This window comes from Leishmania mexicana, chromosome 16, assembly GCF_000234665.1.
Source record: "Leishmania mexicana MHOM/GT/2001/U1103 complete genome, chromosome 16".
Classification (NCBI taxonomy): domain Eukaryota; phylum Euglenozoa; class Kinetoplastea; order Trypanosomatida; family Trypanosomatidae; genus Leishmania; species Leishmania mexicana.
In genome coordinates, this window is record NC_018320.1 from 331,092 (window position 1) to 347,566 (window position 16,475).

General features: G+C 54.2%; 5 protein-coding genes across 5 annotated transcripts; all 5 read left to right on the forward strand.

Annotated features, from left to right (window-relative positions):
- Positions 1–4,633: 4,633 nt before the first annotated feature.
- Positions 4,634–5,296, forward strand: LMXM_16_0930 (conserved hypothetical protein; the record flags this gene model as incomplete). Its single annotated transcript, XM_003873730.1, has 1 exon — positions 4,634–5,296. The coding sequence occupies one exon, from the start codon at positions 4,634–4,636 to the stop codon at positions 5,294–5,296; it is 663 nt and encodes a 220-aa protein (XP_003873779.1).
- Positions 5,297–5,565: 269 nt separating this feature from the next.
- Positions 5,566–5,904, forward strand: LMXM_16_0940 (putative dynein light chain; the record flags this gene model as incomplete). Its single annotated transcript, XM_003873731.1, has 1 exon — positions 5,566–5,904. One exon carries the CDS (start codon positions 5,566–5,568, stop codon positions 5,902–5,904), a length of 339 nt encoding a protein of 112 aa, XP_003873780.1.
- A 318-nt stretch (positions 5,905–6,222) lies between these two features.
- Positions 6,223–7,617, forward strand: LMXM_16_0950 (sucrose-phosphate synthase-like protein; the record flags this gene model as incomplete). Its single annotated transcript, XM_003873732.1, has 1 exon — positions 6,223–7,617. The coding sequence occupies one exon, from the start codon at positions 6,223–6,225 to the stop codon at positions 7,615–7,617; it is 1,395 nt and encodes a 464-aa protein (XP_003873781.1).
- Positions 7,618–8,196: 579 nt separating this feature from the next.
- On the forward strand, positions 8,197–9,663 carry LMXM_16_0960 (conserved hypothetical protein; the record flags this gene model as incomplete). Its single annotated transcript, XM_003873733.1, has 1 exon — positions 8,197–9,663. One exon carries the CDS (start codon positions 8,197–8,199, stop codon positions 9,661–9,663), a length of 1,467 nt encoding a protein of 488 aa, XP_003873782.1.
- A 707-nt stretch (positions 9,664–10,370) lies between these two features.
- On the forward strand, positions 10,371–12,650 carry LMXM_16_0970 (conserved hypothetical protein; the record flags this gene model as incomplete). The annotated part of the gene is made up of 1 exon (XM_003873734.1): positions 10,371–12,650. The coding sequence occupies one exon, from the start codon at positions 10,371–10,373 to the stop codon at positions 12,648–12,650; it is 2,280 nt and encodes a 759-aa protein (XP_003873783.1).
- Between the last annotated feature and the right edge of the window lie 3,825 nt (positions 12,651–16,475).

Sequence of the window (16,475 nt, forward strand, 5' to 3'; positions counted from 1 at the left end):
TGTGAATGCCACTATGTTTTTTTTTTTGCTTAAGTGAGCAGGGTGTGTTGGAATGAGTCTCCTCGTTGAAAAAATCGCTGGTCCACAGGCAGTAAATGCTGCAATGCCGAATATGCTCGACGTAGACAATGAAGAGGGGAAGACACGCGACAGTAATCGATAAAGAGAGTAACGATTTTTCGAGAGAGTACCTCCCAAGAACACGGTTGGAGATGCGATGGTGCGAAAAGACACAGGTGTCTCGTTGCAGTGAAAACTAGGTATCGAGTACACTTTTCGTCATGAGTCACGAGGCAACCCACTTCCAGTGGGGAAATCGTTTATCCTCTAGTTACCAAAATCATAGACTATGTGAGTATTCTTTTCTCTAGCTTTGACAGAAAGTCAGCAGAAAACTCGGTTAATTAATTCCTGTTTTTGTTTGTTATTTTCAACTTAACACCTTCAGCGAATGTCGTGCTCGTTCCAGAGCCGCAGCGACAATAACAAACGAAAATTTCCAGGGTTGGGCTGCATCCGGCGACCCATTCTCGCTTGGGTCCCCTAAGCCTCCTTCCAATCTTTAGAGCACCGTACAGGGCTGCATTTTACACCTGTAGAAACTCGCTCATGTCAGCAAATACTCCAGTGAGTCATAAAGCCAGTCCATATGGTATGAGACTTCGCTCGAGAACCAGAGTGCGTGACTCTACGCGCCCCTTCTAGCTTGCACAGTGTAAAAGCACAGCACATTTTGTTCCCGCCAGTCACCCCCACCTCCTTCTGCGTACACTCAGTAGCATTCAGAGCATCTTGTGTGCCTTTGAGGCGTCCACCAAAGTCTTTAAAACCTCCATCGCGCGCTTGTACAAAACTTTCCCTCCATTCACCACCCTCCACCACCTTCTTCATCACCCTCACAAATCCAAGTGACACCAAAGTGGCATAGAGCTGACATGAGCGCAGGCTTCAACGCAATGCGCACCCTTGAAACTAACCTTGACTTCCCCCTCCAGAAAGAGAAAGGCAAGACCACACGTCTCCCAGACCTCGACGAGCGCACTCCAGGCAGCCTTTGGAAAAATGGAAATAGAAAATTGTCACCGAGTTGCCCTGGTCTCGCTGCAGAAAAAAAGAAAACAAGCAGCTTTCAGCGTCATCATGACCTTCGGGGCTTTGCCAAACAGTGAGTTGCGCACGCGTAGGTTGCGTAGAAGACTTCCAGTCACTGCACGGCGTGGCACCCGGGGGGCACCCCGAGGAACGAGAAGCCCCCCCCGCAGCACGGAGACCATTATACCCCGACACAATAGTACCATATTTCCAACCCGCATCACTTTATAGTGAGCTGCGATGCAACACCGCGGTAGGACTTAGCTCACAGGAAACTCGGCACCAGCACACCCAGCCATCCTTCTGACACTGCCCCCCGCCCGGCAACACAATAATGATGCCACCCCCCCCAAACGCAGCGCTTTTTCAGCGCGTCTTTTTTTTCAACGAGGAAACGAGGTGACTGTTTGCGCAGCAAAACAGGAGCCCTTTCTATGTTGTAGAACCAAACGCCCCCCTCCTCGAAAAGGGGCGCGGCGAGATTCACAAATACTGACGTTTTCCCCCACCGCAATGGTCAAAATAATAGCCGTGAAGGCCCAAACACAACCCGCAGAAAAACCGTTATTACCCTTTTCGGCGGAAACCCGGAAGCCGAAAGCCCCAAAAGCACAAACCCACCACACCCCACAGGTAAAGAAAACCGCCACCCAGCGGCAAAGTAGCGACACAACTCGCCGCTGGGGCCAGAAAAACACCGCCGGCCCCACGAAAAGACGCCCCAGCCAGGCTGAAAGCGGCCTCTGCCTTTCCCAAAAAAAACCCACCCCTGCAAACAAAACAAACCGACCCCCCCCCCCCGCCCACACCTGACAGTTTTCAAAAGAAGCACCCGCCCCCGACCCCTCCAGGACCTTCCCAATGCGCAAAAAAGCCGTTTTTCTACACCTTAGAAGCATCGCGACCAGTCCCCCCCCCACACAAAAAAAAAGTTCCTATCGAAAAAAAAACCTCTCCCGTTGTGTCGCCCCCCAAGGGTGTACCCGCACAGCGACGCCCAATAGGCTGATGGAAAAAATAATGTTTCGGGAAGAAAACCAAACGCGCGTCGACAGAAGAATGTTAGCCGGAATGAAACCAGGGAAAAGTTCACCTGAAAAATGTGTGCCACCACGGTTTTCACAAAAGCTATGGCAAGGCGAAAGATTCCGCAAGACTCTTTTCCAGAACCCACAAGAGATTTGTCAAATCATTGAATAGCTCCGTTTCCGCAGAATGGCCCAAAACATAATCTTGGTGGGGGCTGTCCTTGAAAATTCCGAGGCTACACAGGTCGTTTGTAGACACGCCTTTGCGGGCACAATTTCTGGCCTCCAAACGGGCAACGCCCGCGAAGATGCGCAGCCATTCCGCTTGACACCCTGCCGAGGTTGGGTTTTATCCCCCTCCCCCAAATCGCTACTTTTGAGTCGTTTTTCACCTCTTTTTTGAATTGTTGCGCCTTTCTTCCGCTTTGGCTGCGCCCGTCGAAAACATTTTTTGTGCCCATAAGGTCCCGTATTTTCTTTTGGCGGTAAGATTATCCGAGTCCTAAGTTTACATTCTGCCATGAAATGGGTTTCCAAATGTGGTGACTAGCGTTTCCTTGGCCCTTGGCCCTGCTTGTGGTTTAGAAGGTCTAAAGGTTGCCGACCCCAGGTTGTCGAGAGAGCCCTTGCGTTCCGGAGATAAAAAAAATCGCCGAAACCCTCGTTAACCCCTCCTTGGGCGACGCGGCGCCCGGGTTTCCTTTTTGCTTTCTTACTTGTTCTGGCCTGCGCCCCCCCCCTTTCGCCAACACCCAAGGTAAAATGAAAATACTTGTTCATTTGAAAGAAGAAAAGGCGAGAAGCGGCCCGTTCATCACAATTTTTTTTGAAAGGGAAAAATGGGAAATAGGGATGCGGGGGGCGGGCGGCTTGTCATCAATTACCTGGCTCATTTTTTTTGCGGAAATACCCTTCGGCTTTGTGGTTTATCTTTGCGCTGCCGGATCTGTGTGTATACGAGGATTTCATCGTGACGTAGGATTTTGTGAAAAATTAGCGTTGGTGGTTTTCATTCTTGTTGTGGAACTTGTTTCTTTTACACTGTTTGTTTGAATCGGGGCTCGTTTTTTTTATGGCCACCCGGGCGGCGTTGGTGGTGCCAAGGCGCGCCTTTCCCCCTCACCGCAGCGAAAAAAGGGAGTTGGCTGGGGTGGGTTAAGGGGGGGGGTAAAACGATATGAAATCTGCGGGCGGTTTCTTTGCGTGCCGTCACTGCGGCTGCTTTCCCTTCACTTCTCACTCAAGTTTGTTTTGGGGTCCTTTATTTGTCTAAAGAGGGATGGGTGGTTGTCATCGCCGGTTGGTGGGGTTTCAGGATCGGAAAGTCCAATCGAAACCCGGAGTGTAATGTTCGTTACGGAAGTGGCAAGCTGGGGCTTTTTTGCTGGTTGGTACTTTGGGAAAGGGGGAGCTGTGGTGATAAAGCTCATTTGCGGTAGCTGTAAAGTAATCCTTTTTTGGCGTTTGGCCATCGATGAGCTCGTTTGGGGGCTTCATAGTGTTGCTGTGGGGTAGAAGTGGTGGGGGGCTGGGGGCGGAAGCCCATTGCGGAGACACAATTTGCACTAATGTGGCCCGGTGGAAAAGAGAGAAACACTGGCGTGTTGGGAATAGGGGGGGGGAGGCTATCCCAAAGACTGTTTCGTTGCTGTTTCAAAGCCGGTGCAGCTGTTTTTTTTTTCACTTTGACGCATAATTTTTCATATTCAGTCTCCCCGGGCTTGCCGATGCTTCCTAAAAATGTCGGTGTGTCTTTGCTTTCGGGCCTTCCTTTCTCGGTTGGCCGCGGGGACGCCTTGGCGCGCCTCGGGTTCATGGCCCTTTTGCCCGGCTGGTGGGAAATTGAAACTAATGCTCACGTCTTCTCGAGTGTCACCGTGGTGAATACTCAGATTTTGATTCAGTTCACGTTCTAAAGTCAGGGGAAGGGCATTGTTTGAAAGGCAGAGCCGCGCCACGACGTCGGGGCCGGGAGCCACGGCAAAAATCTTGCCCGTGTAACATGGCGCGGCCCGCGCTGGCTTGGTGGGTTGTGGTGTGGATACCCTTTCGCAGGGCTTGTGCCTGCAGAGGGTGGTTGCTGTGAGGTAGGTTGTTTGTTTCATGTTCCACGCTAGGGGAAGGTGGGCGGGTGCCAGGGATGGCGTCAGGTGTTATTCGTGGTGAGCTTGACGCTCGCGGTCCCATCTCGTTGGGTGGAGGGTGTATGCCACTAGAGTCGCTGGAGGGTCGTGCCTGAGAACTTTTAGAAGTCGCAACACGAAAATGCTTGTGGAGCACAAATACAGGCTTAGCCAGGGTTGCTTCACAGCCAGTACTGGTATTTGTAGACGATTACAGCAGCTGACAGGCTCGCGCATAGTCTTGCGTAGAATGCTGGTCACCTAGGTTTGCAGCTCCGCTTGTCGATCCTCATGCTTTTCTCTTCAGTCTGTTCAATCTTTTCTCTCTTTGCAGTTACTTGCAATACGCATCACATCACTGAGATTGTTGACGGTGATCCGCTCTCAAAAATGGGACTCAGCGAATCGAAGTCAAAGCTGTCTCAGTCGGCAGAGAAGTTGGATAAGTCGCAAATCACACCTTCTGACAAAGTACGCCTCCAACTGAAGCTTCAGCGAGACAATGTACAGGCAGCTATTCGTAAGTATGAGCTCGTCGCGAGCCTGGAGCATGAGAAGGCGAAGGAGTTCATGCGTGTAGGGAACAGGCGCAAGGCGCTGTACTGTCTTAAGCGAGAGAAGGCGCAACAGTCGCAGATCTCTATAGTGACCGACATGCTAGATAATATCCAGCACCTGATCGATACTGTCGAGTTTTCCCAGATTCAAAGGGAAGTGGTCGCAGCCATGAAGGATGGCAAGTGCGAGCTGGACAACCTGAACAAAATGCTTGATATCGATGACATCGAAAGGCTCATGAATGAAACAAGCGAATCTATTGAAGAGGCTAACCAGATCAACGCTGTGCTTAGCCAGCCTCTTGCTGGACTTTTCGACGACGACGAGCTGCTGCGCGAGTTGGAGCAATCCGCTGGTACACAGAAAGTCGACCAGGAACTCCCCAATCTTACTGTCCCTGGCCATACCCTTCCTCAAAAGGGATCGGAGGTCAAGGGGAGAGAGGAGGAGAACGAGGAATACGAAGATGCTGCACCTGCTCGTCAGTATGCTTAGTAAGCTACCGAGCACTTGTTTTCAAGAAGCTACTTTGCGTTAATATGGGGTGTAGATGCAACAGAAACAAAACAAAGCCAAGGCTCGCTGCTCCCCATGAGGAAATCGTGACGTGAATTCAATTCCACTCTCAGCAAGGTGAGAACTATGATTCTCAGTGCCGCCAATTCCCTGTATGCGCACCTCTTGATTCTCTTCTATCTTTCCTTTCCCGTCTCCTCCTTTCTACGCTGCAACGAAGTCTTACAGTCACATCCCTGCCTAAGCAAATGGATACCAAAATCAAGGAGCCCGAAGGGCCGTGCAACCTCGAATATGTTCGTCGCTACACTCAGTCTCTTAACTACCCGCTGGAGAAGACGAGCGATATGTCCGAGGAGATGCGAGTTGACTGCAAAGAGATTGTGGTCAACGCGTTGGAGAAGCACGAAGATAGCTACGAGATGGCTGCCAAGTACGTGAAGGAGCAGATGGACAAAAAGTTCGGACCTTCCTGGCACTGCGTTATTGGAGAGGGATTCGGATTTGAGATCACCTATGAGGTGAAGCACCTGATGTACATGTTCCATAGGGGTTTCATTGCTATTGTTGTGTTCAAAGGTCTCTAAGGTGGTGCTTATAGCCCTTTGACTTCTCATGTATACAGCTTTACGGAAAAAAAACAAGAAATGGAGCTGCTCTCTCAGCGAGCCACGGCTACGATGACGTGGGCGCATCTGCGCAGGTTGGAATCCTCAGGGCAAAGGGTGTCAGAGATGCCATGGATGACAACTTGTCTTCCTTTCGATTTGCAAGTGCTTTCTCTATGTCTGTGCGTGTGAACGGAGTATTCGTGAGACTATACCGTCATTTTGTCCCTCACTCTCTCTTTTCTTTGCGAAAGAACCGGCATCTTTCTGACCACCACGTTTTCAAGTACCGCAGTGATGGCCAAGGAGTGGCTGATCTTCGCCTTGGGCACTAACAACTGGCAAGCCCCAGGACAGTTTGCCCCTGGGTCTGGTATTCTCCACCAAGGCCAGCACATTGCCATGAACTCACTGGAAAACTGCCACTGCTACTCGATTTGGCCCTCTGATCTCCTAAAGACCCCAACGGATCATGACGACTACCGCGTGTACGAGATTCCTCACCCGATTCCGATCTGTGAGAGTGTCGGACCACAGAGTAGCAAGCGATGGCACTCTATGGCGGACGAGGAAGTAACAAGCTACTGCGACAATCTGCTGAAGGAGTGCACTGACTTCATCGAGTACGTCGAGAAGAAGCACGGCAAGCGTATCAACCTCTTTCTCGCTCATCATTGCTTCATGAATCCTGTGATTTTGTCCGAGATCAACGAGCGTCGTGTCGCACAGGGGATTCCAAAGGTGCCACTTGTGGTCTTTGCGCATGGCACAGCTCTCAAGATGTACGAGAATGAAATCAACAAGTTACCAGAGTTTCCTATGAAGTACTACGACTGGATTCGCGGCACGAAGAATATCTTCGAGAGCGCTGCTCATGTCTCCGGTGTTTTTGCCGTCTCGGGACCGCAGAAGAACAGCTTTGAAAAACTGTTCCCCCTTTTCCCCAAAGAGCGCGTCGCCATCACACCCTGCGGTTACAATCAGCTGGTATTTCATCCAATACAAGGGATGACACGCGAAAAGGCTTTCGGTCACATGCCCCAGGTTCTCTACGACGGATTTGATGCCACCCAGCTCTCATCTGTGCAGCGCCACGTGGGTTCTGATCAATGCATCCCGGACGTGAACGCTTACGACAGAGTCGTTGTTTTTTGTGGGCGCTTTTCTTACTGGAAGCGGATCGACTCCGTCCTAAAGGCTGCCAGTAGGTGGGAAAAAGAGGACAAGAAGATCCTTACTCTGATCTTTGGTGCCGGCTCTCAGGAAACTCGAAAGCTGTATGTGGACATGGCCTATCAGATGCTAGGGCTGAAAGATACCTTCTTCCTAGGACCTCAGAGCCAGCCTGATCTCGCCAACGTCTACACTGTCGCGGATGTTTCTGTGTTCCCGAGCCATGATGAGCCCTTCGGACTTGTGTTCATCGAGTGCATGGGGTGCGGAACACCCGTGATCGGCGCCAAATCCGGTGGTCCGCTGGACTTTGTCAACGACCAGGTTGGTGCCTTGGTGGACGAAGGTACAAATGACGAGGTTGGTGAGCGTGTCTATGCTGCGGTGAAGCAGGCTCTCGCGGAAGACTGGAAGAAGACAAAAGGTCCCCAATGCGAGCAGTATGCGTTTAAGAAGTTCAGCCTCACCTCACAGGGGAAGTTGATGCTTCAATTCGTGGAGAGCCAGTTTACCAAGTGATACGCTCGTGTGTGAAATATTTCTAGAGGGGTAACGGAACTCGTTGTCTCTGGCTGTTTCTTTTCGCGGCCCTTTTTTCACTTTCATACACAAACGCCCTCGTTTCATTCTATACTTTTCATGTGGTTGCAAGTGATTCTATCAGTGCGGCCTCTTCTTGGTGTCTGGGTGTGTGGATACTTCGACCTATTCAAGCAATCAAGGTTCTTCACTGGTGATTGCGTTTTTACTTTATCGAAAAGAAAAAAAAACGTATTCTCTTCCATCTATCGCTATTGATCCAGCTCTTGCTTCTCACTAGTGTCCACTCAGCGGCCATGGCTCGATTCTCATCTCGCCACGTGTCTCTTTTCTCATGACTGTCACACTGCGCAATGCGAGGCTTGCGCTATCGTGCGCGCTCTCTTCCCAAGGCTCAGGTGCAAAAGGAGCCAGTGTCCCCTGCCTCGAAGTCCCACGTACTTGGTCTCCCTCTGCAATAGCGTCTTCTTCGACTTTGTCTACTTCGTATTTTCTCTCTGTCTCGCTTCCCCTCATGTGGTTGGCAGAAGCTCATCGAAAGCGAAGCAACTCCAAGCGATGAGGCTTCTGAGCAAAGTGATCGTCGGAACCACCTGCGTCACGATCTTCTGTGGCAGCGCCTACGTGGCTGCAATCACTCTTGCCCCACCCCCAAATTACACAGTGAGCAACAATGACCGGCTGAAAAGTTACGACAAGCTGTCTATCGACAATCTGTATGAGAAAAAGACGAAGTGTCAAGAGTTTTACCTGGGCATCAGTCGGTGGCGGCGGAAGATGTTACGGGACGAAGGCCTGCTTCGCGGGCGGGTGCTGGAGGTTGGTGCCGGGTGTATGGGAAACTACGCGTACTACCCCCACAGGTACTTCAGTGACGATCCGGAGGTCCAGCGACACTTGAAGGGCATGCTGGGCTGCAGAGATGATACCCAGGTAGCAGGCAGCGGCGACAACTCCACTAGCTACATGCTGCAGCATATTGAGAAGGAAAACCCGTGCGACGAGATCGTGTTATGCGATCGGTCAGCCGGCATGGTTCAGTCGTGCATCGCAAAGATACAGAGTCGGCTGGGCTACACTCCGTATCGGTACCCCGACTACGAGGTTTCTGGGATTCGAAATTCGATTGAGGCGCGTGTCCGCGGTCAGCACGACTCAAAAAGGCTGAGGCACGACTCAGCTGACAAAGCCGCTTTGCGCAAGAGAAAGATTGTGCGTGAAGACGGGACCGTGCAGGAAGTACTGGTGACACCCCTGAGCGGGACGGAAGAGGAGGAGTTTCTGGAGGCAACATCCTCGCAGACGAACTTGGCTGCCGGTGGCATAATCGTGCCTGTGCTGCAAGCGCTTGACACCGGCGACAAACTGCCCCTTCTCTCCAAGGAAGGGGAGGCCGCACTGGGGCGGCGTGAGCGCGAAGTTCAGGCACGCGGGGAGTTTCGACGGCATGTCGAGAGCGAGCTTCAGCGCGAAGAGAGGCTGAGCATGCTCAAGCGTGGACGCACCGACGTCTCTGCTGCCGATGGTTCACCGGCTGAAAAGAACCGAGTGGTCGAGGCGCCTCCAGAGCTTCGCGGCGGCACTCGTGAACTTGAAAGGCAGCCCTTGTTTGCCGTAGCCAACTACGCCGCTGAGCAACTCCCGTTCCCTGACAACAGCTTCGACACTGTGGTGGACATGTTCGGTCTGTGCAGCTTCGACGACCCAGTGCGCGCTTTACGTGAGCTGTCGCGCGTGTGCAAACCGGGAGGAAAGCTGCTTCTCATTGAACACGGAAAGGGCCACTCTACTCGTGTCAACAATCATCTGGATAAGTGGGCGCCGCGGCACGCGAAGAGCTGGGGGTGCTGGTGGAATAGGGATATTCGGCGCGTGATTCGCCTGAGCGGGCTCTCTGTAGAGAAGTGGGAAAGCAAGCATTTTGGGACGTCGCACTACATTGTCGCAAAGCCGTACAAATCGATGGAGGAGTGGGACAGGTTCGAACTGCAGCGCAAGCAGGAGGCGAGGAAAGCTGCCGTTTAGCGGAGTAGCAGTGGCTTTTCAGGAAAAGGGGCGCGACGCCTCGGCGTGTGGTCGAAGTGGCACAGGCTAGAGCACCCCGGTTGTGTCTCTCTGAACGTACCGGCGCTTTCGTACCCCATGGTGTGCGCCTATGTGCCCTCTAGTACTTGTTTTGTGGAATGATAGGACGCGCGTGTATCGTGCGCAGCAGCGCCCACACGAGTTTCAGTGTCTGACGTGTGGCACATGGTGTGCTTGTTTTGGCTGCCTCGCTTCCGCGAGGTGCGTTCACATCTTCGTTTAAAGCAAGGGATCTTCTGAGCGGCATGCCTTGTAGCTCCCCCACAGTGCTTTCCACGGGGAATCGAACTCTCTTCCCGCGTTTCCCTTGCTCTTGTCGTGGCGGTTACCTCTTTTACTGGCGCAGGCAAGCACGGCGGCCTATTGGCAGTCGCAGCACCGCCGCAGCGGTGAGACCGCCCCATGGGCTTCACATACCCAAGTGATCCCCCCTCCCCGCGCTGCTCTCTCTCTGTGCCTTCTCTTGGGCTGTTTCCTTGGCAGTTTTTCCTCTGATGCCCCTCTTTCCCGTCCTCCTCTTTCGTCTGTTGTGGCCGGACGCTGTCGGCAACTGCTGCCGAGTACAGCTGGTGCCTTCATTCGCGAATCAACCATCCTCACTCTCGCAGTCTTGCTCTTTTCTTCGACAACCCCGCGACATTGAAGAAATGGCAGTGGTGTACCCGAGCGAGGAAGACGAGAGCGTCCTGGTTGGCTTCACAGAGTTCTTCACACAGCAGGAGGGCGTGTATGCGCTTCTTCGCGTCACCGAGCAAGATGTGCAAACAGTGAGGAGCGCATGCAGTTCTGTGCTAGCGCATCTCAGCAGGACAAGCCGACTTATTCTTGCATCCACCCCTCTCAATCAGGCAGACGCCGCTCAGCTTGTCATGGGAAGCAACGGCAGAGACACAGCATATCAGGAGGGCAGCGTCTATCCTCATATGCTACAGCACAGCGGTCCTATGGGATACAACATCACCCTGTCCGAATCGGCGGGGGCTGCACCACCGCTGCTTCACCACCCAAAGTCTTTTCTAGGGTCGCAGCGCGACGCAATCGACTTCATGGCGGCGGAGCTGGAAAGCGCCAAGGACACGCTGCTATCTTTGAACGCGAGATACGCATACTTGTGGACCACGAATGTGGACGAGCTGCGCCGGTACATTGCACAAGACGAAAGACGTCGGAAGGCGCAGCAGCCAATGTGGAAGCATGCCCAGATGAGGGCCGCTCCGATTGAGGAGGAGACACAGAAGAGACCACATAGCCCGGCGGATGAAGTGGGACTGAGCGACGCAGCACCTCAGCAGGGTGATGCCCAGGACATAGCTGAGAAGGCGCCGAAGAAGGACCCTCAAGCAGAGGCGCCCTCTGAGTCATCTGCGCAGGCGCCAACGTACCGCACGCTGCTGGCGCTGGACCCTTCGCAGCTGCCATCGAAGCAGGTCCAGCGAAGCTTCATGAAGTTCATTCAGGCGTGCTTGTCTCTGCTAGAGTGGGCGGACAGTGTCTTAGGGCTGCTCTCTGGCCGGGACGATGTACCGAAGGCTGGTACATTCGAAGTGCCGGTGCAGCGGGAGTCGTCGCAGCGCAGAGTCGACACGGCTCGCGAGGCAAGCGAGCAGAGACCGACAAACCAGGCAGCCACATCAGCTGGGCGCCCCGGCACCAAGACTGTGCGTGTTCTCCGCTACGAGATACGCGACGTGAGCCACGTATACGACATGTTGTACCAGCAGGCGGAGTGCTTCTATCTCCCAGAGTACGCCCTGTATGATGCACGCATAAAACAACGACTCCTGGATCCGTCCTACTACTACGCCCTGCGCATTCTTATCGAGGACGCAACGACTGAGATGACCCGGCTGGAACACATCGCTGCCTCGCGGGCGAATTTGGTGCGCGCCGACGCTCGCCTGTCGCCCTTTGAAGCGTATCAACGCGGCGCCTTTGCCTCCTACCCTGAGTTCTTCGGAATGGGGATGAGCCCATCTTTGCCTGGTGCGCACGACAGGGTAGCCATGGAAAGGGGCGAGCCAGCCAGGATTGTCTTTTGGCCTGCGCTGCCTCAGTTTGCGTTTCTCCGAAACACGCTGCGGCTGCTTCTCAGCGCCTGCATCAACGAGGACGACCGAACGAGTTTCAAGCGCTATGAGGAGCTGTACCAGACGCTCGTGGGAAGCGCCAGGGATGCAGTGGCTGAGCTGCAACACCTCCCAAAGCCTCCCCCTCCCCTTCTCGAGCCTGCTGCACAGAGGATCTTTGGCACTCGGCTTGCCGGGACGGCTGGCCGCCCGCGCTATGAGCTAGTATTAGTTTTGGACGAGAGCAGCGCGCAGGAGGCGAGGTCGCATGGCAAGGCAGCGTGGGTGATATCTGCTGAGGACCGCGGGCGATTGCGCGCCGGATTTGAGGCGTACTGGGGGTTGCGGGACGGCGTGCACTCCCTAAAGCTGTCTCTCGATAAGGACATTCGCCGCAAGGATAAGACTCACCGCACTCGTGTGCTTGACAAGTGCGTTGCACATGAGAGGGACGCGGTGGCGATCATGGCCCTCAAGCGCGAGCGGGAGCTCCAAGAGGCGGAGCTCCGCTCCCGACGTGAGAACGGTGGCTGGTTGGGGGCGGCACGAGCGTCACTGCGGTCACTGGCCGGGATCGCCACTTGCAAGGCCGAGGTTCAAATGGAGGATCTCGGCATTCCGACGGTCCCAGAGCGCGATGATTCTGGTGCCGCCATGACGACCACCTCGCCCTACCACGGGGAGAAAACGTTGCTGCAGGAGAGCGTGAATCGACTCTGGAGCGCTGTGGAGGCGCACGGTGTGCACATGGAACGCGAGTACCCGGGCCTGTTTCACCGCAGCGAGAGGCAGCGTTGGGCGAGGCGTGTCGGCTCATTGATCGAGAAGGCTAACGCAGTCGGCGTGGTCTTCTCTCCTTGAGTGGCGTTCGCGTGCTGACGGAGAGGGTGTTTTGGCTGGCCATGGGGTCCTGAGGTATACACGCTTTGGATTTCTTTGTATCTGCACGTTTCCCCCCTCTCCGGCGTAGCCGACCTCCACGCCAACCCTGCAGACTTCGCTTTTCGCGCGCACTGGCTCTCTCGCTTACACTCACACCCATTCCTGCTCATCGTCGTACGCACGGGGGGGAGGGGAGATGTCAGCCACAATGATGAAGGATGACAGCAAAGCAAGCGCACAAGCACCGCTCCCTGATAGCCGTAGCGGCTTGTGTCTTGCGACTTTCTCCCCTGCCTCTCCCGCAGTTTTCCTTTTTTTTCTGTTTGCTCTTCGCCTTCGTGCCAATGTGAGGAGCCGATGTTTCTCGTTCACACACGCGTGCGTACGCACATGCAGATGTGCACGCACGCAAGCGCAGAAGCGCACACGCACTGATCTGGAGAAGCAGAGGGAGGACGACACACCCACGCACACGCACACGCACACACACACACACAGATAGAGAAGTGCCTCGTCTGTCTTTGTGGTCGTTTTTTCTTTTCTCCCCCTTTTTCCCCTCTCTTCTCGTGCGTGCCTTTCCCCTTCTGCCCCCATGCTCCCTGCTGCCCCTCCCTCTGTCTACCTGGTGCGTGGGCGCACACCGCTCCAGACGGGTGTCTTTGTGCACAAACGTGCGCAGACACGCGTCTCACGCGCTCATGGTAAGTCCTCCCCCTCATATGACCTCTGTGATATGATGCGTTGTTCATCTTCTCCTTCATCTCGGCTCGCTTCAACCGACGGTGTTTGACTGTTGCGTGGGACTGAGGAAATGCTTCTGCATAGATGTGCATGTCTGCGTATATATGTGTGTCTATGTCTGTAGACACCAAGGGAAAGTGAGACATAGGGAGGCAAATAACACCAAACATGGCGGGAAGTTTCGGTCGAGGGTGCGTGTGTCGTGTTCTCGGGAGGATGCGGCGTTGTCTGTTTACGAGATTCAATAGGCGTAGGGTCAAGGGTGATGGTGGTAGTAGGCCAGACGTAAAGTGTCGACGGGTCGAAATCGCTTTTCTGTCCTCATGTGGTACACACACACACATAACGGTTACTCGGTGCACCTCCGCTACTTCGTTTCTGTGACGGGTATGTGTTTCCCCCCTCCCTCACGTCTGTCTTGCCTCGCTTCGTGCCAAGTCTTTTGTGCTTGTTCGTGCCCATGTGCGCCTGTGAGGTCGCGTGCTGCACTCCCATGCAGCTTTGCGGCATGTTATTCAGGACGATGAAGAAAAAAAACGCTCTTTCGCTCTCTCTCTCTCGCTCTCTGTTGGCGGAGTATCTCTGTTCTACCAAACACCTTGCTTACTGGTCGTTTTCGTGCCCGCACCCTCATCCCCATACGGCGGGATGGTGAGGCGAGTGAGGGCGTGCGTGCGTGTGCGGGTTCCTCTACACCAGCAATCAAGACTACTGGGGTGTTATGTGGCGACAAACGAAAAGAAAACCGAGCTGACACGCACAGCGATTTCAGGAGAGACAGAGAGGGAGCGAGCGAGCGAGGGATTGGGGAGGGCGGAGGGGGAGGGGGAGAGAGAAGCTGCAGTAAAAAGGGCACCAGGACCACTAGAGCTGGTGGTCGCATCTCTTTTTCCTGCTTTCTTTTCCACCACTTGATCAGCGCAGCGCTCAAAGCGTGCATGCCTCCCGGGTGCCGACGCGCATCTCAATCGCTTCCCTGATACCTCCTTGGACATTTCGGCTAACGCAGCTAGCGCAGACACACTCTCTGTGTGTTTGTGTATACGTGGGTGGTGGTGGCGGGGGAGGCATTGTTCTGTTAGGACACCAGCGGCCGAAAGGGAGAGAAGGGTCCGTTGGGAGTGTCGCCCATCTTCCACCGTGCGTGACATGACCGCTTTCATATGTCGCACCACTTCTGCTTCTCTCTCTCGCTTGCGTGTTGGTGTCGTCACCGTTACACACAGACAGGCACACACAGGCACACGTTTGCCCCGCCAAGAGGGGGTGGGGCACCGCTGAAACCCTCAGCAGCGCTAGACGGACTGCATAGTGTCAGGGTTTGTGGCTCGCTGAGACGACGGCCCCCCTCCCTCTTCTCTTCACTTCTTCTATCTCCCACACAGTTGCGCCCTTTACATCTCCACAGCACGTTTGCTGTGTAATTCAGATGGGAAGGGCTCAGGGAGCTCTACACGGATGGCTTGCCGGATCCGCGTATCACGAGCCTCGTCTATCAGGAGGGCTGCGCTACTTCCAAGAAGGTGGCAGACCGCTCCTATTGAATCTCTCTATATTTTTTCAAGGCAACCCTTCTGCCATACGGCACGAGCTCAACTCTACCCGCCCTGTCACAGGCCCCCACCGCATGGTGCAACGAAGCAGTCGACACACCCCGGGACAGCAATGCGCCAACTCAGGCATTGGAGCGCAGCCCCTGCCACAAACTTTATCCCCGCACACACGCCTAAAAAACGCTTTTCTCTCTCTACCCCAACGCTGCTGGGCTGCTAACCACCACCACCACCAGAACAACAATGTGTTACGTATCGGCGGTCCGATTTCGTCACTTTGTAGGGGCTCCAGCATGTCTGCCATAGGCTCTTCTTTTCTGGTGGCGGAGCTGATACTGTTTCCATGAAATGACGTTGATGGAGGATGCGCCGCACACGGCTGCCTACACCCGCAACGCGCAGGAAGGCAAATTTGTGGCGGACCGTTACTCACACCGAAAAGGAAAGACGGGCATGCGCAGCAGGGCCCAACTTTGAGTCACCGCGGCGCGGAGGGGACAACGTTCTTGCCCGACCTTTCTCTCTCCTCTTCGCCACTCTCTCTCACCTTGCTATCACCCCTTCCTACCCTTCTTTCACGCTCTCTGCCGAATCACGGACAAACCTCGACTACGACGCGTTCACAACAACGAAAACTTGCACAACCGACGCCGGTGACTCGATACCCCACCAACGGTATTACACACACACATACGTTACACATACACGCAAAGAGCTCAAAGGAAGCGACGCTCTATCTTCTCTTGTTTCCTGACGAAATCATAGAGCTTCATCGACAACTTCCTCCTCCCTCCTCCTCCCGTATCGCCCTGCTTCACATCTCTTTGTCCCCCCTTTAATTTTTTTTTACTCTCTCTTTTCACGTATTTGGTTTCGTTCCCTTTGGATAGACGGACGAAGGCCACTCTTGACCCCTTCCCTCTTCCCCTCCTCTTCCCTTCTCCCCCTCCCACCACCACCACTCCCGCAGCCCTCCCTCCCTCCCTCCCTGGAATTTCATCATTGTGCGTCGTGCGCGTATTTATGTTTATTTATCCTTCATAGTTCGACCCTCCTCTCTCTCTGTGTGTGAGCGTGTCTGTGTGCTGTAGCGCACGTCGATACTCGAGCACAGGTGGTTCAAAGAAAAAAGAAAGAAACAGAAGCGAACGAAAACACGGCACGGGTTGCTCTCCTGTTCTGGAAACTTTCTCTGTCCCTGCACGTGCTGTGTTGGTCTCGCGCGCGCGGACACGCATACAGGAGACACGGCAGCGAAAGACGGCGGCTAAACCCAGAGAAAAAGCGTGTTTATCATCGGCGACCGCGTGCGCATAGACATAGGTATAGGTTCGCCGAAGAGGGAACAGTGGGCTCATCGTCTCATAGACACTTGAAAAAGAGGAAAGGGACGAATTGGGAGGGTGTGTGTGGGGGATCGAAGAGAGAACAGGCGGAGACAGACTCGAGTGGCTGCAGAGAAGTGAGCGACAAGAGCAGGAACGGCAGCGGCAGTGAGGCGCTGTTTTCA